This window comes from Seriola aureovittata, chromosome 10 (assembly GCF_021018895.1).
Source record: "Seriola aureovittata isolate HTS-2021-v1 ecotype China chromosome 10, ASM2101889v1, whole genome shotgun sequence".
NCBI classification, from domain to species: Eukaryota; Metazoa; Chordata; class Actinopteri; order Carangiformes; family Carangidae; genus Seriola; species Seriola aureovittata.
This window is the reverse complement of record NC_079373.1, coordinates 20,135,042-20,162,245: the sequence shown is the minus strand read 5'-3', so window position 1 is coordinate 20,162,245 and position 27,204 is coordinate 20,135,042. Positions and strand designations below refer to the sequence as shown.

The 27,204-nt window shown below is 39.9% G+C and overlaps 4 protein-coding genes across 9 annotated transcripts in view; 2 read left to right on the top strand and 2 right to left on the bottom strand.

Annotated features, from left to right (window-relative positions):
• Positions 1–3,283: 3,283 nt before the first annotated feature.
• tbxas1 (thromboxane A synthase 1 (platelet)) lies at positions 3,284–10,351 on the top strand. 2 transcript variants are annotated; one of them, XM_056387765.1, is made up of 14 exons: positions 3,284–4,084; positions 4,725–4,875; positions 5,115–5,208; positions 5,797–5,849; positions 5,978–6,074; positions 6,171–6,287; positions 6,718–6,806; positions 6,900–7,048; positions 7,366–7,496; positions 7,691–8,047; positions 8,157–8,245; positions 8,435–8,572; positions 8,716–8,878; positions 9,230–10,351. In XM_056387765.1, exons 2-14 carry the CDS (start codon positions 4,775–4,777, stop codon positions 9,341–9,343), a joined length of 1,692 nt encoding a protein of 563 aa, XP_056243740.1. In that variant the 5' UTR covers positions 3,284–4,084; positions 4,725–4,774; the 3' UTR covers positions 9,344–10,351. The 2 variants fall into 2 exon arrangements, with proteins under 2 accessions (XP_056243740.1, XP_056243741.1); XM_056387766.1 differs by lacking the exon at positions 3,284–4,084 and adding an exon at positions 4,104–4,445.
• parp12a (poly (ADP-ribose) polymerase family, member 12a) lies at positions 9,714–15,835 on the bottom strand. Its single transcript, XM_056387764.1, has 11 exons — positions 15,408–15,835; positions 14,348–14,483; positions 13,980–14,235; positions 13,673–13,858; positions 13,338–13,524; positions 13,036–13,204; positions 12,573–12,808; positions 12,345–12,438; positions 12,109–12,239; positions 11,466–11,617; positions 9,714–11,239 (listed from the first exon to the last, which is right to left on the bottom strand). The coding sequence occupies exons 1-11, from the start codon at positions 15,725–15,727 to the stop codon at positions 10,983–10,985; spliced, it is 2,124 nt and encodes a 707-aa protein (XP_056243739.1). The 5' UTR covers positions 15,728–15,835; the 3' UTR covers positions 9,714–10,982.
• Positions 15,836–16,051: 216 nt separating this feature from the next.
• ccdc113 (coiled-coil domain containing 113) lies at positions 16,052–19,330 on the top strand. 2 transcript variants are annotated; one of them, XM_056387767.1, is made up of 9 exons: positions 16,052–16,200; positions 16,594–16,729; positions 16,834–16,995; positions 17,081–17,230; positions 17,816–17,926; positions 18,171–18,269; positions 18,405–18,512; positions 18,668–18,823; positions 18,980–19,330. In XM_056387767.1, exons 1-9 carry the CDS (start codon positions 16,052–16,054, stop codon positions 19,118–19,120), a joined length of 1,212 nt encoding a protein of 403 aa, XP_056243742.1. In that variant the 3' UTR covers positions 19,121–19,330. The 2 variants fall into 2 exon arrangements, with proteins under 2 accessions (XP_056243742.1, XP_056243743.1); XM_056387768.1 differs by lacking the exon at positions 17,816–17,926.
• Positions 19,331–19,501: 171 nt separating this feature from the next.
• Positions 19,502–27,204, bottom strand: part of srgap1a (SLIT-ROBO Rho GTPase activating protein 1a) — a 79,319-nt gene continuing 71,616 nt past the window's right edge. For 2 of the 4 annotated variants that reach the window (XM_056387759.1, XM_056387760.1), the window contains exons 20-22: positions 27,005–27,142; positions 23,008–23,398; positions 19,502–22,233 (exon numbers count right to left, since the gene is read on the bottom strand). In XM_056387759.1, coding sequence (XP_056243734.1) covers positions 21,826–22,233; positions 23,008–23,398; positions 27,005–27,142 — 937 coding nt within the window. In that variant the 3' untranslated portion in view covers positions 19,502–21,825. Of the gene's footprint in view, positions 22,234–22,931; positions 23,399–27,004; positions 27,143–27,204 lie in introns of all 4 variants that reach the window. The other 2 variants (XM_056387762.1, XM_056387761.1) reach the window with 2 other exon arrangements.

The following is a 27,204-nucleotide window of genomic DNA, read 5'->3' as shown; positions in this document are numbered from 1 at the left end:
CTGTTATTTGACATGTTGTCTGGTGGTTAATTACTTCTGAATGCTGGGTGGTGGGGATTTCATTAGTTCCCCTGCCCCTGTCTCACAGCAAACATTTTACCTGGACTCATTAAGCATCAGACATGACACATCAGAGACACTGTTATGCCAGCATTCAGGCTGTTACTATGCCAAGGTCTGCCCTCTCTGAATAACCTGCCAAAGCCGAGAGCTACTTTTCTCTCGTGTCCTAAAAATTTCCTCTCCTTTTGGTGGTGCACATTTACTCTTAAAACTGAGATTTTAGTCCAGGCAAGTAATGTGGGGACAGGATTGCTTGTGCAGGACTGTGCGGTAAGCAAAAGGTTGAAAATGTATTTATCAAGTGCTTGAACTCCCTTCAATAAAGATCTGAAGGTTTGAAATAGACTGAAATCAGTTTTCCTTCTCTGCTCTGCCCAAAGGGAAATTCCACCTTAAAATACATTTCACATGTACTCTTTCAGTGGTCTTGAACCAGCAAGCATAATGAACAGCTGTACAAGTATGCTAAAAATGCACAAATAGCTCTTGGGCTACTCCATTTCTCATGAATTACAAATTTAAGCTCTCATGTTTTATGACCTTGGACATACGATTATTTAAATAAAATTGCCAGGGTGCACAAATATTTTCTCTTACGTTTTCCAGTCCATGGAAATGCATTGATGTTAGAGTTTATTTGGCTGTGTTGTTCAGAGGCAACTTTGACATGCATTGTCGGAATCACTTATTAACTACATTTGAATTCTAGTTTAGTTTAGCTTAAATTTTAAACTGTGATGGGGACTGGCAATAAAGAATTGAGTGATATAAGAAAAAAGCTCAGTGTATGATTGAAGCCCTGCTGTAGATGTTTTGCCCTTTAAAGGTTGTCCTACAGACTGTGCCCTGATGGAGTCTGAACGTCTCTGAAAATGTCCATGTGTTTTCAAGGTGTAGTCTTGAAAAAGGATGCAAGTCAAAAAAAGCAAGAAATGATTAAATGACACTTGCCTGTATGCCTACGCACCTCTAACTGTATCACTGCGATATTGCATTCAGACTACATTCAGCCATACGCCAAACTTTGACACCCAGTGGCTTTAGGCAGTCTGAGTGGTAGTGGATTGGTATAAGGAAGGGAGAGGAATCTTCATCGTATTTCATTTCAGGCTCCCAGTGCCCTCTGGCGGCCCTCGGAGCAGGCGATATCCAACCAACTTCTGCTTTCTTCCTCAGCTAGTCTCTCCATTAATAGCTTAGTGCCGCTCCAGCTCCCATTGTTATTCCTGCCTAGCTGCATGCTGTGCAAAGGATGTTGCATGTTTATCAGACCATAAATACTGTGCATCTCTGCTTTGGGAGAATGAACTTTGAAAGAAAGCCTCCACTGAATCCAGATGTCATCCTCTTGTCGTCTATAACTTCATTAATCTTTGTCGAATCCCTTTGACCTTTTCTCTATCATCTCTTTAAAAAGGCTCGATCGGTTAGGCCAATGGTAAAGAGTGGGCCTTCACTTGTCTCATTCTAGGGCCATTGCTCAACAGACTGTGCTGATTCTGTTACATCTGAAATGTGAATCTCAGTTGGAGCTGTTGAAAATAACTGAGTGTGTATCAATTTGTCATTTAAACAGCTGGTGCGCATAATTCAGCACACAAATCATACCTTTGCGCATCCTGTATTCTGTGACAAGCCTCTTTATGCAGAAACATGCTGACTGATTACGCACATGTCACATGTGCACACGTACATAAACAGTGTGAACTTGTAGAGTCAGCTATGTTTAACACCTCAAAGGATTTGGATAAGTAACTGTCATTGAGACAGCATAATTAGGACACAGTGCCATCTGAATTTAAATGGCCTATTTGCCCTAATGATCTGTCACTTTTCTTGGAAGTCAAACCCATGAGAATAGATACTCTTCACACCAGCATTTTCTTACTGCATGCATTGCATTGCTTGCTGATTTTTTATTTTGCATTAAAATCCACTTTCCTCTTCATAAGTGAAAAGAAACTCAGCTGAAGATGGATGAAATACAATGAACGCTTCCTCAGTGAATATTGCATTCTATGCTGAGAACACTAATGGAGTATTTTACCTTTTTCTCCCAGACAGTCTTTTAATCTACTGTAAGTGGTTGAGCAGGGGGCCAAAGATATTGTTTGCCTCAGTGACTTTAGCGACATGAGAAAGGTTGTTTTTTTTCCTGAATAGAACCGATTTAAATGACCAATATATAGTCAACTAAAATGAAAACAAATGACAACAATTTTGCTCAATGTGTCCGTACACACAAAAAGAAAAGAAGGGAAGGGTTGTATTATTTTGTTTTATGTGCAAAATACACACTGCAAATAAACACTTTATTACTTTTGCAGACAGTAGAAGCTGAGACATGTGATCCTTGCAATGGGTGTCACTGATGTGTTTATATGTGGGCTTTTTATTCAGATTGAGCTCTGTTCTTTAGTGGAATAAAAGCCATATTGTTAACACTATTTCTGAAGCTGTGGCAGCGTTGGTACATAGATAATATGGTGTGGGAGTGTCCTCTACAGGCAGTTTGAGGAATTGCAACAGGAAGCCACATGGTTTTACCACTGAGGGACCACAACCACTTTACTTTCTAGAGGTCACATTTAGGCTTTTTCTTCTGCATGAATGATTCATAACTTCAAATGTAGCCCTTGCCACAGATAAAAAGAGAAGGTGCTTAATCATACTTACTATTCTGAGCTGATGTTCAAAAAGTCAGTTAGTGGTGCAACTTTGAAACATATTTTTGTCAGCTGGTGTAAAAATTCTTTCTATTTTTCCTGTGACTGTTGCACCTGTTCTTCAAAAGTTGCTCAGTAACCAAATTTGAAATAAATGGGAAAGGCTGAAGAAAAGTCAGTTAACAATTTTTTAAAAATCCAAATAGATAATGACCAAACAAAATAACCACTCCTCTCATGTCTTGGACATATAAAATATACTATATGTGCATATGATTATATGTATTGTATTGTTCTGTATATTTAACTCATGATTTAAGTAATCATTGAAATTGGCATCTTTTAAAATTGGACTAGTGAAAATTTTGTTTTAAAAAAATGTATTATCATCCCATGCTTCATTGTCTGGAGGCCATTTAAATACATTTTAGAAAGTAGTAGTTGATTTTTGTTTTGTTTATACTGTTTAATCAAATTAAAGGTAAAGAAAATATCAGTATTTTAAGTGTTATATAAAAATCTATTGGAGTGTGCTGTGTGTTAAAATGTTGAGGACACTGGCGAAAATCAAAGATTTTATATATTTTTGCTGTATGTTTGTTCATGTATGGTAACTATAAAACATGTCACTTCATGTTTTGTCTATTGGTAATTGGAACAAGGTGTAGTATAATACATTTAGTGTCCCATATGAGTAGGAAACAGTCAGCAAAAACAGCAGATGAATACTTTCTCCGCCTCTCTGTGATCACTTAACCAACAATGGTTTCATATTTTAATTAAACTCATTCTTTATATATCTGCTGGCTGCAGAGCCTTTTACTATCAGCCCCCTTTCCTCTGGAATAACCTCCCTGCTGATATCAGACTATACCACCACTATACATACCACAAAAATAATAAAGAAAGGGTAACTAAAACATCTTTCATTCTTAATGCATCCAAAGGAAAAGGGAAACAGGTCAAATAAACCCACAAATTAAGATTCATTGAAGGTATACATAATTTGAAAGAAATAAACAATAAATAACATCAAACAAAGGACATCAGTTTCCAGCAACTTACTGTGTGGCAGCATGGTCTCTAACAAAGGGATCGCGGTTGTAAACACACGGTGACCTATACAATCTCCTCCCCTGTCCTCTGACAGGTGAATCTCCACCCACCCAGTCTGACATATCAGCTTGAGAACAGAAAAATTATACTTCATGCACGGATCCACAGGTTTAGTCCTGCTAGATGTTATATGCTCCGGTGCAGTAGGTGGCAGTATGGAGCCCAGCTTTATGGAGTGAGGGGCTAATGAAAAAAGGGAGGAAGACTTCACAATAATATTTACATGTACCAACCGTGAGGTAAGTGCATATGTTTTGGTCAGGTTTTAAACACAATATTACAGACTTTCTCCAGATATAATGATGGCGCGGATATGGTACATGAAAAAGTTACATAAAAATGTTACATGTCGTGCACAAAAGACATTAATGAGTAGACAACATGTTATGTATTGTTAGCTAGCTTGTAGCCTAGCATGTCAAATGACCTATGACGTCGGAGTTTTAAACGCTGCATTTCTGCTTAAATAAAAAAAAGGCTGTGGTCAGCTGTTTTAAGAGTATGCGCTTTAGCTGTGGCAATGGTGTTCATAGGTGTTTGCCAGTAAACTGTGGCATGTTGACAGTCGCCCAGTGAAGCATTTGTGCCTGCCAAATACATGTGAGGGTACTGGTTATGTAAAGCGGAACTAGACATTCCCCTGCATTTTAAAAATGCAGGTTGAAGTTGAGCACTGCCAAGGAGTGCCAAGGTGTCCTTTTAATGTCATGTGCTGGAGTCATGATTCAGAGCTATAATACAATACTTTAAAACAGGTATTGAGGTTTTTGTGTTTAACTAGATCAAATACTTGAAGTGAAGTTGTAAAGTTGTCATTAACATCTATTCAGCAGCTTTCTTACTGTTCAAATCTTTTTCTGACCTCTCCTTACTTTCCAGGCATCTTTATCTAATGCTGTTGTTGAAGAACTGAGAGGTGCTTTTCCATCATGGAGGCTATCGTGGACTTCCTCAATGTATTTCACATTCAGGCCAGTGGATTGTCTATGACGCTCAGCCTCTTCCTCATCTTTCTTGGTCTTCTCTACTGGTGAATAAATATTTTAAATCCCTTCTTGTGTTCATGATGTTGCACCTGCCGTAGAAATGAAGTCAGTTATATAATCTGCCAGTAACATAAAGCACGCATTTTTACACACATAAAGAAACTCTAGAACACCCTCAGGGCAAAAGCAGGATATTTAGGAAAATGTTGGTCTATATTTGTCACTGTATTTGCTGTTTTTCATTCATCACTCTTTAACCCAAAACTGTGCTCTTTTTTTCTAGGTATTCAATTTGCCCGTTTTCAGTCCTTTCGCGATGTGGCATCAAACATCCAAAGCCAGTACCTTTCTTTGGCAACATATTCATGTTTCGCCAGGTAATTGCAATTTTCATTAAATTTCAATTAACCCCTGGCTCTCTCACTTTTTTACTTTACCTTTAACCTAAAATGTGTGGATTATGAGACATTTTTAAGTACTAGATTCTTTCAGGTCTCAGATAAAAAAAATTATCTTTTCATTTGAAGGATTTGGCAAAAGCCCATTTGTCTCACAAGTCAACAACATGTTGAGCCAAAAATATGTTTCCTGTTTTTCCTTTGATACTTCCCACATGTACACACATACAGATAAACAAACCCACACACATGGTTTCACAAATGTGCTTCATCATGAAGGCTTCATGCACATTCTTACGTGAGGGCTTCATGTAAAAATGTACACAGTGCATGTGTACACACAAACATAGGTGCTTCCCTTAATTTGTATAATTCCTCTTTCTGTGGCTTTTAGTTTTGATCAGTGATAACAGGTGAGTTTCAGTGCTGGTCCTTTTATCAGGTAGTCTGTTCACTGCTAAATATGCAGCTTTTACAGAGGCAAGTAAAAGAGTTGTGAGCTGCCACACTGTTACCCTTTCTGCAATTTACATGAAGTTAATATTGTTCTTGTAATGTTCTTTTCAGGGTTTTATGAACCCGCTCGCCGATCTCATAAGGACACATGGCAGAGTTTGTGGGTAAATAAACAGATTTGAATTCTTATACACTGTAAAATGAGGTTGATAGTTGCTTGGTAAAAACCTAATGTATGTTTGCAGCATTAAGATAATGTGGTTCTAATGAGACTTTACTTGGTATATACTAGGTACTATTTGGGGCGCAGACCGGTGGTGGTGGTAGCGGACCCTGACATACTCAGACAGGTGATGGTCAGAGACTTCAGCAGTTTCCCAAACAGAATGGTGAGGACAGTAACCAAAGTAAAAAATGTGAATTATGTACTTACTCATGATTCAGCAGTGGACATTTGTGCCGTCATCTTCTGCTTCTCTATACAGACAATTCGCTTTGCCTCCAAGCCCATGACTGACTGTCTGCTCATGTTGAGGAATGAACGCTGGAAGAGAGTGCGGAGCATCCTGACCCCATCCTTCAGTGCTGCCAAGATGAAAGAGGTGACATAAGAATGCTCAGATTAATTGGGTAACCAATAATTGTTACAAAGACTTTTTACTTGTCTTCAAATTTGTCAAGTAGTGAAGCAGATCGTACATGGCTGCATGATACACCTCACAGACAACTAAGGGAAAAAATGTTTGTCTGATAAGTTACTGTCTGTCATAGATTGAGGTTAGGAAGTCTATATATAATCTTTTAATTATTGAAGCATTTACTGTATTTGCATTTATTGATATATTCATCTGTTTGGTGTGACTGTGCTTGCTTTGTTTCTTGAACCACATTGACCTTTTCCTCCTTTGTGGTATTTATGGACCGATATTTACCTAAAGCGATATTGACAAGACAGTTTCATTCGTGTCTTTCCATTATCAGACATCATAGTAGTTATCCCAAGTGTCACTGTCTTTTCTATTTTTCTCGTAGATGGTTCCACTCATCAACACGGCCATCGGTGCCCTGATGAACAACTTGGATGTGTATGCTGAGTCAGGAGAAGCCTTTGACATCCACAGGTAATCACACACACACACTGAACAAAGGCAGTCAGAGTTATAGTGTCTTTTTCTGTCCTGACTCATATTTTTGTTTGCGTGTCTCTTTGGCAGATGTTTTGGCTGCTTCACCATGGATGTTATTGCCAGTGTGGCATTTGGAACTCAGGTGGACTCTCAGAACAACCCAGATGACCCGTTTGTCCGCCACGCTCAGATGTTCTTCTCCTTTTCTTTCTTCAGACCCATCATGCTGTTTTTCAGTGGGTTCAATGTATTTGTATATATATATATATATATATATATATATATAGTATAGAACTCATCCACCTCTTGAGTATATATATATATATATATATATATATATATATATATATATATATATATATATATATATATATATATAATATATATATATATATATATATATATATAAACATTTGAATTATTACATTGGACAGTGGAACATAATGCCATTGGACAGTGGAACATAATGCCATCGTACATTAAGTCGTGTGAAATTCTGCACAGTTGGCATTTCAGGTTGGCTTACACCAACAAATCTGGTTTGTGTGTCCAGTTGCTTTTCCCTTCATCATGGCTCCTTTGGCGGGACTCATCCCCAACAAAAGACGAGACCAGATGAATCAGTTCTTTATCAACAGCATTCAGAGGATCATTAAGCAGAGAGATGAGCAGCCTCCTGAACAGGTGAATCTTATGGACTTTTAACTATCTTAAATTGGAACTTGCGTTCCCACTTTAAACAGGGCTTCCACTTTCTTCTTGATCATTTTTTATTTATTTATGCAGTGTACTGTCTTGTACTTTCTTCATGGATACCATTTCTGATCTATAGTTTTTTGAATGATGAATGACTGATGAATTATTTCTTTTGCTTGTAGAGGCGTCGAGACTTCCTTCAGCTGATGTTGGACGCTCGAATCAGCAAAGAGTCTGTGTCTTTAGAAAACTTTGATACAGCGAACCGCACTGATGAGCTCGATCACAGGAACCAGCAAACCCAGCCATCTACCTCAGATCAGGACAATAACCCTCTTCACCCACAGGAGCCACAGACTAGGCGTCCTCAGAAAAAGATGATGACTGAGGATGAGATCGTGGGTCAAGCTTTTGTCTTCCTCCTGGCAGGCTATGAAACGAGCAGCAACACATTGGCCTTCACCTGCTACCTCCTGGCCATCCACCCTGAATGTCAACACAAAGTACAGGAAGAGGTGGATGAGTTCTATACTAGATATGTGAGTGTATTATTTTGTGGTTTGATCTGATCTTGTTTGCTTCATCTAGTTATGAAATGAGATGATAGTTGTGAACAGTTATGGGTTTATCTTGTGCTACCTGTTGTAGGATTCACCAGATTACACAAATGTTCAGGAGCTGAAGTATTTGGACATGGTTATATGTGAAGCACTGCGCCTCTACCCTCCTGGATTCAGGTAAAGGAAGACATTAAATGAGGATAAAGGATGCTTGTTTACTAGCTTTATCACTATTATAGTATTTATTATTATATTGAACAAGACTATAAAGTAATCACATGGACTAAAGAAGAACAAATGAGTTGAGTTTGAGGGTCTATAAAACATGCAGTTTCATTCTTTTCCATGGCATTTTATCCCACAAAGGTTTGCACGAGATATCGACCAGGACTGTGTGGTGAACGGCCAGGTCCTCCCTAAAGGAGCGACACTGGAGATCCCAGCAGGCTTCCTTCATTACGACCCAGAACACTGGCCAGAGCCTGAGAGGTTCATCCCTGAGAGGTAGGAGACTACTAGAGTAGTTAAGCAAAAGTATAAACCTTGTGTTTCAAGTCTCCTATAGATTTAGTATTTGCATATTGAGTGACTCTTATTCACTACTGCTTTAAATTCATTCAGAAATGTAACATGTTGTTGCTTTCCAGATTCACACCAGAGGCCAAGGCCAGTCGACATCCATTTGTATACCTGCCATTTGGTGCTGGTCCCCGTAACTGTGTGGGAATGAGACTTGCTCAGCTGGAGATCAAAATGGCTTTGGTCCGTCTGTTTCACAAGTACAGCATTGTGGCCTGCTCCGAGACAAAGGTGGGTTGGATAGTTTAAACACTAAAGATAACAATGTAATAAACATGATTTTGAGTTTTAGAGGATTCAAACTCACAACGGAAAAAATGAACTATCACTGTGTGTGTGTGTGTGTGTGTGTGTATATACATACATACATATATATGTAAATGTGTGTGTGTGTGTATACAGTTATTAATGGCTTTCATTAGACATCTAATGAAAAAGACTGCTGTAATTTTTGTACAACAGTTAACTAATATAAACTGTCAACTATTTACAGTAAACAGTAACAATGTAATGCTAAATCTGAAAAACACAAATCTGTATGGAAAAAGTTCTTTAACATATGGTATTCTTTTCTTTATGCAGGTTCCTCTTGAGTTGAAATCATCAAGCACTTTAGGACCTAAAAATGGCATATTTGTGAAAATCACAAGAAGAAGCATGGGAAGAGCTCAGTTGAACTCTCCACCAGATGATTAGAAACTCACCATTCATGTTCTTGGATTCTGTGAAAAGTACAAACTGTCCTGTAGGTCCATGTTTTGTGACTGTGACACACAGTGCGTGAACAATTTTCTGGATCTGTAATTCCATTTAAAGCTAAATATTTCCACAGATTTCCTTAGTTACAGTGCACTGCATACCTCAATCATTGTTCTCATCTTGTGCCTTTTTTTTCTTGAGGGATGAGCTGGTACGTGGCCTATTGCTATGCTGTAATGATAAATGACATAGGTGCAAAAGTGTCAGGTGCTGTGGAGCACACAGTTGAGGTCCCTCTGAACTCCCTTCTGATGGCTTCATCAGTTGTTATGGTGATGAAAAAGTAAGGATGACAGAGGGAGCTGGAGGTGAGAAGAAAGACAAGAGCAAACAAAAGAACAGAATTTTGCTCTACTTTAAAGAGAGCAACTCTCAGCCGATTACCTCAGTGTATAGCAATACTGAATATTTTGTAGTGATTTTGAACAGGCCATAACAGTACTGTTATGAAAGGTGTTTATCTGCTCAATTAAAAGCTGCTACTTTAGAGTTTCACAATTTCTTGGTGCATATTAGGTTTTTACATTTTATCACTTTTCTCTGGATGATGTCATTCATTATTCTTGAAAACACTTTACTGAAACTTAACTGTTTCTCATGTTGGAAGCAAAATTTTTTCTAGACTGAATTTTAACCAATGCTTGGAAAAGATTTTGAGTTAATGAATTAATGAATTTTAGTCTTGCATGTATGCACTGAGAGAATTACTGATGATGAATCCAAATGTTTCTGTGAAATACTGAAACGTGTATATTCCAGCGAAAAGGATCAAAGGTGATTAAAGGCAGAGGTCTGAATGTCCCTGCTTGAATGGTGTACATTTAAAATAGATAGATACTTTATTTATCCCCTAGGGGAAATTCATGAAGGGTCAAATGCTAATTGTGTGTAACTAAATATTCCAACATAATGATGCACTGTGAAAATAAAGGGGTTAAATAATTACATAGACTAATTTAATGGCATTTTAAAATGTGTTTATTACTCAACAAAGTGTATTTCATTCCATATGTTAACACCAGATCATTTTGTTGCCCTCATACCACAACAAAACACACGCTACCAACAAAACAGATGCCACCAATCATAAACATAGACTATATGCATTTACATAAAAAGCAGTATAATCTGTTCATATTCTATATGATCCATATAGTGATTCCATATATTTCTAAAATGTAAAAAGAAGTATTTTTTGGCTAATTATAAATTTGTCAGCAGTGAAAAATCCCACTTACTTTACACTTCTACTCCACTACATTACAGAGGGAAATATTGTAAGTATCAGTTTATAGAATATAATGCTTTGCTATAGATCAAACCACCCAACAGTATATAAAGTAGTTAAAATCACCTTATCATTGTCCTGCTTTTACTTTTAATACTTGAAGCATAATTATTTGATAAAACTTCTGTGCTTTACCTAAAGTAAGATTTTGAATTTAGTCTTACATTTTGTAAAGGATCTAAATACTTCTACCCAAGCCACTAGCTGCTACTAGTCGGAGTAAAGAGCATTCCATAATAGTTTTTCCTGGACTAAAATCTTCAGTAAAGGAAACAACAGCGGTATGACTTAGGAGTAATCGATAACATACTCTGGATAAATCTGTTGTTTTTCAAAGACAACATAGATGCTGGGGTTGCTCTCAGAGTCAACACAACTGTCATAGAGGGTTCTACCCTTTCCTTTTGGCGGGGGTCGGACATAGTTGCTCGCTCCTCTGCTGTACTCCCCCACCAGGACCAGAGCAACAAACATGATCTTGTTCATGCTTCTTTTGATGCTGGCGTATCTGTCTGAGTAGGACGCATCTTTGGCAAAATAGCTCCCTAACAAATAAGGAAGTGTTAGTGTTGACACAGTTTAAAGGAAAAAGTGTGATGGCTTCTTTTCTACTGCCACAGTAAAATATGCTGCTTTTTTCAGTTCAGTAAGTAGAACTTACTACTCCATATCAGAAAAGACATATTTCTTCTATGGCTTGTCAATATTCGATACTGGATGCTCTATAGTCATTGTATTACTGGATCAGCAGCTGAGGCTGTTTTACTGTACCTTTGCCATAGGCCGTGCCATGGACACCGCACATCCTCCAGTCAAAGTTTTGCTCACAGATGGCCTCAATCAGGGACTCGTCTGTCCCATGGAACAAGTACATCTGATTCACATCTGTCCCTCCATTCCTCAACTTCATCTGGTCTTTCTGCCTGAAGAAGCCAGACAAAAAATGTTATGTAATGATGTTTTAGGGGGAAAAATGCTTATTAGCTTTTGTTCATATTGCTCTCATCTGTAAGGTAAGTATAAAGCTACAGCCAGCAGCTGATTAGCTTAGTTTAGCTTATTTTAGCTTAACTCACTTACGGTAAAGACTGAAAATAGGGGGAAATGGCAAGTCGGGCTTTGGCCTTGAGGAAGCCAGGCAACCAGCAGAAACTAATGAAAGTTACTGTGCCTGACTTAGAATGAATGCAGTACATTGACACATAGTGGGAACCCAAAGTGTGTTATTTTCACACAAATGAGATAAAAGAGGTGCTGGTAGGCAGATTTTGTTATGTTTGGACAGAGGCAGGTGAGCGGTTTTCCCTTGTTTGGGTGCATGGTAGCTTCATATTTAACACAGAGTGTTATCAATGTTCTTACCTAACTCTATGCAAGAAAGCAAAGAAGCTAACTTTTTCTTAAACTGATTTACCATTGAAAGACTTTCCACAGTGAGGGGTTCTGGATCCTCTTGATGCTGTTAATTTTACTATGAGGCATAGTGCGCTTAAACAACATCTCGATCATATCATAGTCCTTCACAGATTTGGAGATGGGTACAAGCTAAAAGATAAGAGTAAAACGCAGATAAACAAATCATTAAGCACAAAACAGTCAAATAAATAAATAAATAAAAATATAGCACATGAATACATGCTGTAAAGATACCTTGTATCCAAAATCAGGTAGGGCACTCTTGTCCCAGTGGGATGGGACACATTCAGCTGTGGAGGAGCTGGATTTGGAGCTGGGTGATGATGTACTACAGAGAATACAAACATAAAGTAAGAACTTCCCGACTGATGAAGTCATTTGAGGCACTGAGATATCCAAAGCAGTAGTGTTAGAATTGCAAGGACAATGCAAAGTCTGTCTATTACAGGAAATGAAAAATACCTGTCCAGCTTCAGCTTCACATCATGAGCAGACACAAAGCGAGGCCTTCTCTTGACCTCTCTCTTAGTTTTGTGTTTTAAGTTCTCTTGATACATCTGCTGTGTTCCTGCCTCGCCTTTGAAGTGGAGAATATACTTCTGTCTGCCAGCACTGAAAGGAATCTCTGTATCTCTGTCTGCCAGGTACACATTCTCCAGAGTTTCAGAAGTGACAGAGGCTGGTGTGTCCAAATCACCCTAACACAAAAAGCAGAGAACCATCCAGCAATGTTCAGATTTTACATTTGCCAGTGATCAAATGTGGAAAAATTAATTAACGAAGAGTGCAGAGGGGAACGTAGCAAATCTAAATCTACTTGTTCCTTCAAACAGGCACTATTAAGGATCGCAGGCTCTTAAAACTGACTTTACATCTGATCATCACAAAGACACATTACTTCACTATTTGTACTGATCTGACTGACCTGTCCAAACTCCATCCATATCCCGGTGTCATCCTTCCAGTACCAAAGCCACTCTGTTGTAAGAATGAAGTGAGGGGGCTTTGAAACAGAGGAGGCAGTGGACAGCCGACGAACTGGAGACCCTTCATATGTCATCGTCTTGAAATTAACTGACTGCACGACAGGGGGGCTGAAAGCAAGCAGTGTAAGAACAGTAAATCTCAAATTTTCTCAAGAGAAGTTAAAAAGTTTAAGTTTCTCTACAATATATTTATAAACTAAAAGACTGTGTGTATCTCTGTGGTGTTTCTTCATTCATGCACCTTTGAAGACGAAGGAAACCGAAAATCCCTGAGATGGGCAATGGTTGATTCATGTCACTTTCAAGTCCTGGGTCACAGTAGGCCTTCTCAATGTCCTCCATATTAGGCAAATCCTTCCAGGTCTTATGATCACTGTCTAGAACCTGCCATCTGTAAGGTAGGTGCCAATGAACACGAACACACTTCTCTGGGAAAAATACAAGGATACAAAGGCACTCATTTAGGCAGTGGTACACATAAACATTTCTTTTCTCACAGAGTCACACATACAGTATGTCTTGAGGAGTTACTGTACTGTAAATGTGACTTTTTAGTTCTACCAGCAATATTGTTACCTTTGAAGCTGCAGTGTCTGCGAATGAAGAAGAGGCAGATTTCATCCCTGTCAGCATCACACATAGGTTTAGATGGACAAGCAGAACTGGTGGGAGATCCAGGGTTGCCGTGGGAAGGCTGTTTGGAGGCCTTGTGGGAAGCCTGGTGGGAAGGCTCCTGAATGGGGATTCTCACCTTTGGTGACACTGCAGATGACACACATACATACAAACATACAATCTATTTGTATTTATATGTAAAATATCACATCTCATTAGATGACAAAAAAATCAAGAGTATAATATTTCGATAGAAGTAATTCTTTACCAGGAACAGGAGTAGCCCATTGACCCATGATGATGAATTTATTTCTGTAGATCTCATGAAGGTTTCTTATATTCTCCTGACTGAATCCGCGGAAAATCTTCGTTCCTTGTGCATCAATATTATGGGCTCTCTTACAGGAAGTGCCAAACATACAGTCACCCTGGAAATAGTGCTGGCAGATGTGAAGCTTGATGCAGGCGGTGTTGAACTTGCAGGAACCATGCAAACCACTGCCCTTGTTGTAATGTGGACATATCTAGATGGGTGTATGGAGGAGGATGACCATATGACAACAAGAATATATTACAGTTCATTCAGAAATATAAATTATTTTCTACACCATAACAAGAGACAAAACCAAAACCTACCTCAGGAAGCAGCCACGGATCATTCTGCAGTAACAGCTGGAACAGCTGTTTTTCCGTCAAGTCCTGAAGACCATATTTCTTTAAAAGCTCTGCATTGTATGGAGAAGCCAGACTATGGGGATTTTTACACTTCTGTCTAAAAATGACAAAATGACAGGTAAGGGTTAGACAGAATTAACCTACTAAAATATGGCATATCTAGTATTTGTAGATACACAGACCTGTAGAGATTTACAAATTTCCAGTCATGTACTATCACAACTGATAGGCTACTGGTGGCTGATAACCAGGATATGGAGCCAACCTGTTCATAATTATCATGTGTGGGTTAAATTAAGAAAATATAATAATAAAGTGCCACAGAATTTCACACTAGTGTACAGTAGAGTGGGTTATCTGGGGAAAATGATGGTCAAGGTTACCTAATAAGATCTGAATAGACCATTTTCACAGCAGATATTTTGACACGTCTTAGCAGGAAAAGCACAGGTGTTGTTAATAGTGTTAACTGCATTCCATTTAAGTGACTTAGGTCCAGCCTGGTATTGTGCCTGCTGACTCAGTGGCCCTGTATGTACCTAACGCCTTTAATGAGCATTCATTTCACCTGTGCTTTTCCTGCTATCCCCCTGCTGCCATCTTGTGGACTTTACAATTGATGCATAATTCTTTCATGTTTTTAAAGGGAGGAAAAAAAGGAAAAATGTGAACGTTTGTTTTCTTCCACATTGACTCAAAGAGACGAACATTTAACATATAAGTTAACATTTTTCTTCTAATATTTAGCTATACAAGGATTGATGGTTGCGTCACTACGTTATTCAATAAAATGTGAAAACACCAGGACTAACAGAACAATGCTCATAGAAAAGAGAAAAAGTGTTAGCAGGCGACAAAAGTGAAAACAATGTGTGGGTGTGTAGGTATTTAAAGTTTAAAGCACGTAAACGCTGCTTCTGCTGCTCAAACGTCATTATGGTACCATTGTTATTATGACTACTGCTTTACAATAGGCAAATTACAAACCCTTTAACGTGTCGTACAGCAGTAGGTTACTTACCCATAGGTGCAGTCCCCGCAGACAAAATACCTGCACAGGTGTAAACTATCACACTGCGGGCACTCTCCGGGTTTTTTCTGACAGATTCGCAGACTAGTTTTGGCCACGACCAGACTATCCGAGCTAATTATTTGACCACCAGTCACCTTCTCGCTGCCTGCTTTAATGGCTATTTTACCGTCGTCGAAGAGAACACTTCGCATGACTGGTTCCGCAACAGTGAAATTCTGCGCGATAGTCTCATCCAGGCGCTGGAAGTCCAAACATCCCTGGTGGTCGCACAGGGTCTTAATGATGAATTTAGAGATAACTGAAGTCATCCTGAAACAGGTTTCACCCGCTTAGCAAAATAACATGTAGTTGCTGCTAAAGAATGGCTGGCCTCGACCGTCTTAGCGAGAGCGATTCCTGGTTTCGGATAAATGAAACTGAAACTGAAAAAGAGAAAAAAAGAAAAATATGTTAGAAAAAACAGTTGTAGGCCTGCCCCTAGAAAAAATTACCATATCATCAACAGAAGCTTCTTTACTTATGAGGAACGGCATGAAAAAAAATTCTAGGGTGATTTTTTTCTATAGTTTGTACTCACGGGTTACGCAGATCCTTCCATAGTAAGGTTGCAAGTTAAATTCACAAGTACTTGAATGCAGCACTTGCCCATAGCAACCGTCGCAGGGGTTCAGTTTACCTTAGCAACTGTAGAGGGCGAACTATTGGTGATGGAAGAAGACAAGGGAAAAGAGATCACACAAAAAGAAAAAGAACTCCTCTACAGCCGAGTCGAAGAACTAAGGTAATGAAAATACATGTTTAAGAACATCTTTTCGGTAAATAGTTTAAGAAGAAGTTTGTATAGTTAAAGCCGCTTTTATTAACCTACCTATTTTGTGCAACATGCTAACGTTGGCTAGTTCTGTTGTTCAGCAATATGGTTATAGTAGTCAAATGTTACCTAAACACATCTATATCCTAGAACCATTAGCTAATAGTAGAGGGTCAGACGTCCAGCCACATTCCTTAAACTAGGCCAGGTCACATTATGACTCACTGTATGACATGTTTGATAAAAATTTGAACCGCCTTTTTTAAGCATTTGGGTTTAGGTTTCCAGCTTAAGCAACCAGACTTATAGCTTTGAGCATTTTCCTTAGCTGACTGAGGCTGTTGTTATTCACGTCCACTCAAGGTGTTCCAATGCAGCCCTTCTGGCAGAGAATGACATGTTTGAACAGTTCATCAGCCGCCTGGATCCACAGGACCTGGTGTCTCAGGCTGGGGGAGAAGGTCTTGGGGCAGCAGGAGCCTCCCAGCTGGAGGGTGGGGTAAGTGACACCCAGTGACAAGAGCTACTGAGAATTACACTGTTACAAGGGAAAAACTCTCTGTACTGCACTCCTGAAATACCGGAATAATTTTGCCTTTTCAGGGCCATGGATGGAGGCGGCGGTCCCGGTCCTACATATCAGATAGACTCCAGCAGCTGACCTTGGAACAGAAACTTTATGTGGCACAGAGGGAAGTAACAAATACGGCACAAGACCACGAGAAGCTCAAACAGAGATATGAGAGAATCCAGGACAACTACAAGGTTAGGTTCTAACACACCCTTGCACAAACAAAAAAGTGCATACTTAAAGTATATTTCTCCTCAGTGATTCTGCTTGTATTTCCAGGCCTCTCTGAAAGAGACAGAATTGCGTCTAGCAGGAATCAGGAAGGCCAAGAAAGAGTTTGAACGCAGACTGCTCAAACCTATGAAGGACAACAGATTGGAAATGAAGGAGCCAGAGAAGGTGCTCCAGTACTTTGAAGACAAATTAAAGGTAGAAATCTGGTTTGGTCTAATGACATCAACCTGTGCAAAGCAGTATTTGAATAGATTTTGATCACTCATTTTAACTCAGCTTACAAAAGATATTACATTTGTGACTGTTTAAAGTAAATTATTGGAATTAATTTAAATATATGCACACATCTTATAGTTATTTTGTACCATTTTAAATTTTTCCATTTTTTGTACATTGTTTTTTTTTTTTACCCAAATATGTTATATAGTGATAATAAAATAACTTTTATAACTTATTGTGGAAATGTAGTTGAACCATTATGTTGAGCTGTTTTTTATTGCTTCCTAGCAATGACAGGAAAATGTCAGGGATGCTAACATGATGTTTTTCTGACTATCTTGTATTTTAGTACAGAAATTATTTCTTTTTGTTAAAGTAAATGGGCGAATAACACACTCTATTGATAACTCTTTAATGAGAGGGACAAAGAGATGGGATATTGAGTGATTATTACTTTTACTCACTTCTTTGCTTATATTTGCTTTCTCCAGTACATCATTTTCCTTCCGTTGTCCACATTGTCTGCTCTGTTCACAAACACACATAAAAAAACTCAAACAGGTCACTCAGTTGGAGAAGTTAAATCTGAACATCCAGACACTGAGGGTCCAGGAGAAAAAGCTCCAGCAGCAGCTTCAACAGAAAAAAGACATGGGAAAAGCTGAGTACGAGGTAGAGAATGAAAGACAGGGTCTATACAGAGAGCCTGAGAGAGCAGAGTTGAATGTGTAGTTTGTGAGTTACAATGTTTTGCAAGAGAACAGTGAATCACAGCCTGTGTCTTTTTCTAACAAGGGTTATGTGCTTGTAACTATATCTACTTAAAAATGTTACCTGTTCAATGTGGATTATAATTTCCCTTTATTTTTTCTAGTAAATAAATGTAACAATGTATGGTGCTGTGTGTTTTATCTAGGAAATTTTCCAGGAGTACAATGAGCTGAGAATTGACCAAAATCTGGATGAACTTCAAGTCAACAGTTTGAAAGTACAACGTGTCCTCAGTTCACACAAGGTGACTTGTTAAAAGTTGGCTTGACAGGGACGTTTCTAGTGTAATTTAGTGTAGATTTATGAACCATATCCATACTCCAACCATTTGTTGCAACGTTGATCCCTTCATCTTGTGTGTATGTGTGCGTGTGAACAGGAGAAGCTGCAGAATGTGACATGGGAGTCTACAGAGTTGAGCAATGACATCACCAGCAGGAAGCAGATGCTTGCAAAAATTGAAGAGGAGATCCAGCATAATGAGAAGGTTAGTTATTAGTCCAAAGATTAGTCAAAGTTATGAATCTAACTTTAAGATCAGTGTGTGTGTGATCAGTTCTTTTAATTCTTCTTTAAACTTTATTCAGTGTCTCCTGCCCTTTAAACAAACTCCCTTTGTGTGCTTCATCCCTCCATTGTCAGGAACGTTTAAAGGCAGAGGCCCTCAACCAACACCTGCGCTGCCAGATGTCAGATTATCAGGCTCCTGATATCACTGAGTACATGCATGTCAAGGACAAACACAAAAAGCTGCAACAGAGCATTCACACTTGGGAGAGGAAAGTTGGGATTGCTGAGGTAAACCAATATTTTTTTCCCCCCAAAGAGAATCAGAAGTGCAATATCTTCTTTTCCACTTTTATCATACTACAATATGCCTCAGTCCAGCTGGGGAAAAAATTGTTGTGGGACAATTTCGAAAACAAAGGACTCTTTCTTCTCTGTTTTCACCAGATGGCCTTGAAGACCCACACTAAAGCCTGGAGCAAACAGAGAGCCACTCTTACTCCTGCAAACAGTGCTGTGGCTGGAGCGAGGTCTGGGGAACACCAAATCCCAGTTAAGCTCCCATACATAGCAGAACACAACACATAAAGAAGCACAAGGCCTACAGGATTCATTAAAGAATGAATGGGCGGAGGATGGAGACGGTGCGACAGTTGCAAATGCCCTGTTTCACATTATTACAGTTATTCAACATTTGATGATTTATCATAACAATTTGATATTTCAAGATTTTTACCATGCATCATGATAAATGTAAAAGCTCCATCAAACCCATAATACATTAAATAATAAAAATAACTTCTTATACTGTACTTATTAGCATACTATTATTACAATACTGAATCCAATATATGCAACTACCCATATTTGTGTTTCTGATGTTCATATATTTAGAATGTTAAGTGTGGAGAGACTCATCAAGTGAAGCTGAAGTTAATATAAAATCGGGTGAAAAAATCCACCTGAGGCTCGACAAACTATTTTCTTTATTAGAAAGAAATCCTTGGAGGTATAAGCCCTCAAAGAACTCTAAATGTTATGATGTTACATGCCATATATACAGTTATATACATAAAAGTGCAATGTCACAATGGGTAAGCTGTTTATTTATTATTAATTCTGTCATATAACTGTTTGGAAAATGGCATCATTACTTATTCATGTGTCTTCTTCCTGCACTGCATTTCTTCAAAAACACAGCATCTGACATGAAAATGCAACAGGACAGAATGTCTGAAGTTCCTCTAAAACATTTTCAAAGGCACTTTCACAAGTACATACTACAGATGTACGTAACACCACAGAGTAGCTTAAAGCCTACAGATGGCATGACTACCGTCCTATTGTTGATGATGTTACATAGTGACAAAAGCATTTTATACAACTGGCTTCATACTGTGGCTGCAACACCTGCATCTCTGCATCGTCTTCTACCCAGAAACACAACAACAATAACAACAAAGATTATAAAAATGATGAAAGTTAGTAATTCAGAAATCAATTAACTTTTGATTATTACACACAATATCTGTCAATTCAAAGATAGTGTAAACCTGCTGCTAGAGAGCATTGCTAACTCATTGCAAACCAAATCTCTTCTAAGTGTTATTATGCTAGCCAAACATTCCCAGGACATGCACCCAATTCTGTTATTTCTACAAATACTTAAAAAATAAACACATACAGGGGCGCAGTCACACATTTGGAACTAACTGGCACATACTGTTTTAAGGGGCTATTGCATTTTGAAATTATTACTTGACTCGGAAACATATGAGCTGACTGACAAATGAGCTGTTCGTCGCTGATTGTGTGAGATTTCGTCCTGTTCCACATGTGCAGTTTCAGTGTTGCACGTCAGACATTTGAAGTGTTGTCTTCCACTAATGCAGCAAGTCCACAGAGAAAGCCTCAGTGTCAGTCAGAGAGCAATACGAAAACACGTAATTGGCATTCTTAGCTGAACATAAAACAGACTAGAGGGACTCGGAAGCAAGCTGCTGTTTCCAGAAACTTTGACAAAGAAAAGCAAAGGAAGCAGGGTGAACACATTAGGAGGCTTTTACACTAACAGTCATTAGGTCCATGGCTACTGGCAGCACTCCCACAGGGCGCTGCCTTGAGTCTATACACATCAGTCAATATGAAGAATGCCTACATCTTATATGGAGGGTCAACATCCATGCTTTACACTTATACAGCCATGTCTTTGGGTAGATAAAGCCAAGCAAGGCATAAAAGAAGCTATGGCATGTGTTTCACACTGTATAATACCCTATGTGTTGTATATACTGTAGGTAGGAGATGATTTGTCATCAGAACTTTTCACACTGCTCCCCATGGGTTATACAGATGTAAAGGCATAACTTATTAGGCATATTTTATCCCTTCATCGTGAGTAATTGATGCAGGAATTCAAGAATGCATCGAAATGTTCAGTTTATAATGAAGTAGTGGTTTTATCCAATATCCAATAATCCATATCTCGTTCCAGGCAATGTGGAAATTGTTCAAATAATTTTGAGCAAATCCAGCACAGAGGTGATCTTTGTACATTTCTGAGACACAACTGACAATGGTATGCCTTGCCAAAGAAAGTTGCAGTTTACACACTAGTTAATCAGTACTAATTTATCAACAGAGTACCATTTGTTATTAAGGGCTCTCCAAGCGTTTTATCAGTCCAACCTCTGTCCAGGTAGTCACAGCACCTTTTTAATATTTAACATTTGAAATCAGTTACATCTCAAAGTCAGTAAGGCCTTTGAAGCAGTTCACACCACCCTCAGGGGCCCTCCGAGGTCCTTCTCATCAAGCTCTGTTTCAGGTTCAGTGGTAAACGGAGGAGCTACATGCACCATGTTTTGTTCAAAGTTATACAGTTCAGGACTGTCTGTAAACTAAACTAACTAGCAAACATTTTCTAAAACCTCGAGGGAAGCCTTTGTGATTTGTTGTTTCAATATTTAATTAAAAAAAAGACGTATGTTTTATAATATTAACCTAAGCTTATTAACACAACTGTGCACGTTATCGACACAAGATTTGTCTGACTGACAAATCTGTCTACATTGCAACTCCAACACCCGTCTCTCTAATCCAGCCAGAGTCCCCTTTAGGATCTAGTTTTCAGCTTCAAAACACCACAATGTCTTTTCCTGTCCAGGTCAATGTATGTTACACACTCTTAGATATTATTTGCAGTACATCTGTGAAGTCTAGACAATGTTAGCATTTTGCAGCCCCCTGGATTGAGAGTTTTTGTTATACATCTCTGGTTCCTGTTCCAGAGGTTACATGGTGCAGGACTTGTCCAGAGCATCCTGAGGAGATGTAGCTGGAGGCTGTGAAGCCTGGCTTGACTTGGGCAGAACCATGGGTTTGGGCCTCAAGGCAGGGGGTTTGAGCTGCACCCCCATGCGGGGTGCTACCACAGGCTTGAAGGTGCTCATAGTGTCGCTGGAGGAGCTGGTGCTTCGGCGGATGGGCGGCTCAGTGTTGACAGTGGACCTCAGCATGACGCCGTGGATGGGGCTGAGGGACTCGCTGGAGCTGGCCGGCGTGGGACCTCCACCACTGCTGCCGGAGGTCTGCCGCTGCTCCAGGGTGTCCAGCACCACGTCAGGGGCGTGCTTGGCTGAGCTCTGCCGCTCCAGCTCACGCAGCTCATTCAGAGCAGTGTTCATGGTTTCTTCTATGTCCTGCAGGAGACAAAGAGAGTGTGTGTGAGAGAGGAGAGAGGATATGGAAGGATGATGATGACATAGGTGAGAGAGATCGTTATGAAAATGGAAGATTGGGGTTAAAAATGAGAGAAAATTAGAAGATAGGAGGAAGGAGGGAGAAATGAAGAGAGGGAAAAAAAACGATGAAATGAGAGGACATGAAAGGGTGGAGACGGTAGAGTTAGGTACGTAGGAAAAACATAACAAACTATGTTAACAAAGGACCACAGTGACAGTTTGTCAAGACCAAGCATGCACTATACATGCAGAGAGTTAGAGTATTCGCACTGGTACCTCTCCCTCTGCATGCTAATGATTTTGGATAGCAAAGGAGATGCAAAAATGACAGGACATGTTCATCTGAGCATGCTCCCAGTAGGCAGACAGACAGCCCAGCACAGTTTAGAGTGCTCTGTGACCTCTGCTTTCAAACTGAGGCTCTATACATGCAGCATTTATGGATCTACTATTCAGAAACGTGACATATATTTTTTTTCAGCTTTCCATTTTCTTACAAAATCTGTATGCTCACAATCAAGACTACAGTAAATTTATGGTGACGAGTCCCACTGTCAGGCTATGCTCCTTGCTGTCTGCCTGTGAAGCCAGCCTTTTGCGTGTAATTAGCACACAGACACAGTTGCAGCCAGAGGAAGCAGAAGACAGGGACTGACTATGTTTTTACAGGGCGGGGCAGGGCTTTGATGGTGGAGGGAGCTGCGGTCGGGTCGCCGCTCGTCCCGCGCTGACCTGTGCGATGCTCTCCGGATCCAGGGGCTTGCCACCATGGTGGTGGTGGTGGTGGTGGTGGTGGTGGGCGTCAGTAAAGCCCGTGTACTGGCCCGAGGAGGTGGAGCGGCGGATTGGGGGGCTCTCCATCTTCTTCAGTGACTCGTGGCGGCTGATGTTAGTCAGACTGCCGTGGCCAGTTCGACGCCGTCGTTCAGGGCTGTCCATGGGCATGTGGTTGCGACTCCGCAGCATATCCCGGGGGCTGAAGTGGCCTAGAACAGGGGAGCCCATCTCTGGGGTGCCGCCATGTCCGCCATGACCCTGCTGGGAGGTATGCACCATGCAGTGGACATCACTGGGGCGGGCAGGGGGCCGTCGAGATGGTGGGTCTGATCTTTTCTTGTGCCTACTGGGATAGCAGGAGACATTGAACAGAAATATTTATTCATGGAATCACAGCTTTCCTAACAACAGAAAATCACCTACCTCGCACCCAACCATTGCACTTGGCTTTTTTCTATTTTTTAGTTAACACTATCGTAACAAAATTTTTACCTACTAAGAAAAATGGCGTGGTTTTTGGGATTAACTGCTATGTATTCACCAATGTAAGCCGTTGATTCAATATATTGGATATATTTAAGTTCTTCATTTGAAAAAACACTGTAATCCTTCAGACATAAAAATCCTGCAAATTGGGAATACGACAATATGTAGGCATGTTGCATTATCAGTTTGTTGCATTGTCAGTTTTGTGAGAGGAACCCTGATGTCAGTGGCTCCCATAAACTATTTTGGCGAGCAGGTAGAGTGGACCTGGCCGTCAGCCAGAGGAGGGAGGCCTGTGGTTCGTCAGAGGACCAAAACAGGCTCCCTGGGAGAAGCTACAGCTGCTTCAGCAGAATAGCTGTCCTCTGGCTGAACCTGGACCAGCACAGCACCACACAAACCTAATTTAACACAAAATTTCTAAAACACAGTGCAACAGAGCTGAGCATGCATGTACACGTCGGATCAGACACACACTCGTGCATATTCACATAGACTCATGCTTGCCGAGTTTTACATAATGTTGCTCCACACTAACACCTACTCCCTGGAAGCAGTTCTATTGCTCCATAAAAGGCCAATAGAGCAGCACATCCTCCTCATTATGGCTCCAATAGGCTCTGCTCTGCATATTTATGAGTTCTAGTCAGAGCTGTAATGTTTAATCAAAGCAGTTATCATCACTATCATCACTTTGGGTCTAGCAGCAGCATGACTGAAGAAGATATCTGAGCATGACTGCTGGCAAAGAAATATAATTGAATCTAGACAATTTAATAATATAGTTGCAGGATATTTATTACGTTACATCTCAGACATTTAGATGAAATTTGTAAGGAAAAAAAAAAGAAAAAGAAAAAAGACCCCCTTTCCATTATCCAGAGTGGCAAAAACTTAAAATATTAATAACACCTGAAAGGTGATACATGTCACCTAATTATTCTAATTAGTCTTCCGTCTGCATTATTGGTTCTTTGTGATGATGAACAAGCAGTGAATTACTCATCCTTTAATCACTTCTCCGAAGAAAACGACCTCATTTGGGAGTTTACGTCTGCCTAATGAACGCTGTCTCAGCCATTATCATTAAGATTTACAGGCAGCATCATCACTGTGCTAAATAAAAAGCAATAATGAGTACGGATATGAAAGACTCTTACAGAATGTAATTGCAGATTTTCCCGCAACACTGCTGTGCTGAGGTATCTCCCCGAACCCATCATTTCATCACAGGAAACTACTCATCTACATTAGTTAGTAAGTCAGTGTGCTTATGTAACACTCTGAAACTCAAACCTGCTCACACACTGCAAAAAACTACAGATATGAATATGAAAAAAATGTTCTATATGTAAAAAATATGAGCTAATGAGCATGAAAAACGTCTTGACAGCACTAATGGCTACTAGTGATAGTTTGGTCATTGAAAAATAAAGACTCAGTGGTGGAATGGTGCAGGCTCAGTGCCTGGTGAGAGAAAAAATATATTTTTCTCTGACTGCAGTGAGAAATCTAGAATAGTAAACAAGTGCAGGAACCACTAAGAGCCTGCAGAGGGCGCAGTCTACATTCATAACACCAGTCGCCCTCTGGGACAGAGTGTACAACAACAGGCACCGCAACTTACTCTGCAAGCTGTCACCACACTGACAGCTCACCTTTTGTTTATTATGGCCTCAGCTAATAATAATGTAAATCACAAGACATTCCATGAGTTCCTCTTCATCAAAACAGAAAGCAGACCAACTGTAATATTTGTTGTCACTAAAAGAGAGTCTAATATAAGTGGCTTGTTTACAGGCTTGCTACGATTGTGGTGCCAAACTCTACTAGAGGTCCGTCTGGTGAGGGTGTTGTTGATTGAAAACACGAGGAGAGGAAAGAATCTAAATAAAGCTCACAATATAAATGATTCAACACTTGTGAGGATTGTCTGAATGGAAGAGCAGAAAAGTGAGTGAGGGTGGGGGGGTGGGGTGGACAGGCGAAGAAGAGAGAGGGATCACCTGGGAGCTGGTGACAGGTAGGGAGTGTTGTAGATGCTGGCTTTGGGATTTTAGAGGAGGTTCATTAAGGCCTTTGAGGAAAAAGATGATTCATTCAGATATGTTCTTCATCCGCATACAAATACCTGCAGTGGTGTAAATATTGCCTCTAGTATGAATCATCAACATTTCAACAGTGAAGTAGAGCGGAGTGAGTATGGCTCTGAATAAAATAGCGTTTGTTCATGCGTTTGGCAAGAGCCAGTAACAGACGTTTCAAGGTCGCTTACTCCACCGGCAGAAATGCAGCACTGAAGAGGAGCAGGAGACAAAATACTGGCACGCAACCAGCAGACGCTGCCAAAAAGACTGAGGTGTGATCGGATATGTGTGTGTCCTCTCCGTGTGTGTGTGTGCCATTTCTCCATCTATGTGTGTTTTCCAGTATGATTAGCTGATGACTAAGCACTAATGTGAAATGGACATTTAATACTTCATACTTTACACTGAGAACTGTCTGGTCACCAGGAATAAAATAAAGTGGGAGAAGTTTATTCCTCCTCTGGCAATTAGGCTGAGAGAGGTGGGCTGAGGATACAGAGTGACAGGAGGAGGCGGCATATGTTAAGGATCGGGTGTATAGTGTACAACTCTTTCCCTGCTTCCTTCAGGAGGCTGTTCATATAACAGGCAAACTGCACTCTTTGTGAGTTTGCACTGACGTATTTTCGGCAACATATCATTTGCATGTATCTATGAGTCTCTCTGTAAAAAGTTTGTCCATTCTTCAAGTATCTGAGTGTGTAGCTGTATTCACACCTGAAGCTCATTATGCGTCTTGGATGCTGCAACACTGAAGTTGCAGACATGCGGCTAGACTGTTGGGTGTTTTGGATTGACTCACTCTCATTAGATAAAGCCAATGTGAAGTTTAAGATGTGTTCTGGTCATACGGTACATGGGTGACTTCAGTGTGAGGAGGACTGACATTAATTAACACAGTGGGAAGCTTGTTAATCTCAGAAAAATGTGGCTTAATGGGTTTTGTAGTGTGTGAGTGTAGTATAAAAAAAAACCCCTAAATACAGATTTTTATAATGAAAACAGCTATTCTAGAAATACTACAAGACCCTTTATGAAGTTTGGTGAAATCTTGGCAATTTCTTGTCACGTATTGTGACATATTTACCTTTGGATATTCATGTCATTAAGTTCAACTTTACTTGACACAGTGCTTTTTATCTGTTTAGCAATAGTGTGCATCACTAATGCTAATCTTCCCTTTCCAGACAGACAGAGACATAAAACTCGTCAATACCAGAGGATTTCTCCTAGGAAGAAACCAGGTGTTTTATAAAGCAAATATTCAGACTTTTGTGAACTGTAAAGAAATAAGTTATGCCCATTGCAAGAACTGGTAAAGAGAGGCTTCAATATTGCAGTCCAGTATACTGCACTTATAAAGCAGTTTGAAAACCAACCTGGTGATGTAGGCCTCAGAGATCCTGGTGTCAGTGGGCGAGCTGATGTCTTTTCCTGAGCATTTATCCTCTCCAGCGTGGCCGCTGCTGGCCTCGCTGTCAGCCTTCTGACTCAGAGTGTCTGAGAAGTTGTCATCTCTGGGACATAGAGACAGAGTGACTTTGAGACATAGAAAGAGCAAGAGGAAGTGACAGAAAAA

Excerpts from the sequence above, each read along its gene's own strand:
- tbxas1 (XM_056387765.1), top strand. The coding sequence starts at position 4,775 with ATGGAGGCTATCGTGGACTTCCTCAATGTATTTCACATTCAGGCCAGT. Across the intron at positions 5,850-5,977 it reads ACACATGGCAGAGTTTGTGG|GTACTATTTGGGGCGCAGAC; the intron begins GTAAATAAACAG and ends GGTATATACTAG. Across the intron at positions 6,288-6,717 it reads GTGCTGCCAAGATGAAAGAG|ATGGTTCCACTCATCAACAC; the intron begins GTGACATAAGAA and ends TTTTTCTCGTAG.
- parp12a (XM_056387764.1), bottom strand. The coding sequence starts at position 15,727 with ATGACTTCAGTTATCTCTAAATTCATCATTAAGACCCTGTGCGACCAC. Across the intron at positions 14,484-15,407 it reads TGCGGGGACTGCACCTATGG|ACAGAAGTGTAAAAATCCCC; the intron begins GTAAGTAACCTA and ends TGTCATTTTTAG. Across the intron at positions 13,205-13,337 it reads GGTTTCCTTCGTCTTCAAAG|CCCCCCTGTCGTGCAGTCAG; the intron begins GTGCATGAATGA and ends GCTTGCTTTCAG.
- ccdc113 (XM_056387767.1), top strand. The coding sequence starts at position 16,052 with ATGCAGCACTTGCCCATAGCAACCGTCGCAGGGGTTCAGTTTACCTTA. Across the intron at positions 16,730-16,833 it reads CCTCCCAGCTGGAGGGTGGG|GGCCATGGATGGAGGCGGCG; the intron begins GTAAGTGACACC and ends TTGCCTTTTCAG. Across the intron at positions 16,996-17,080 it reads GAATCCAGGACAACTACAAG|GCCTCTCTGAAAGAGACAGA; the intron begins GTTAGGTTCTAA and ends TTGTATTTCCAG.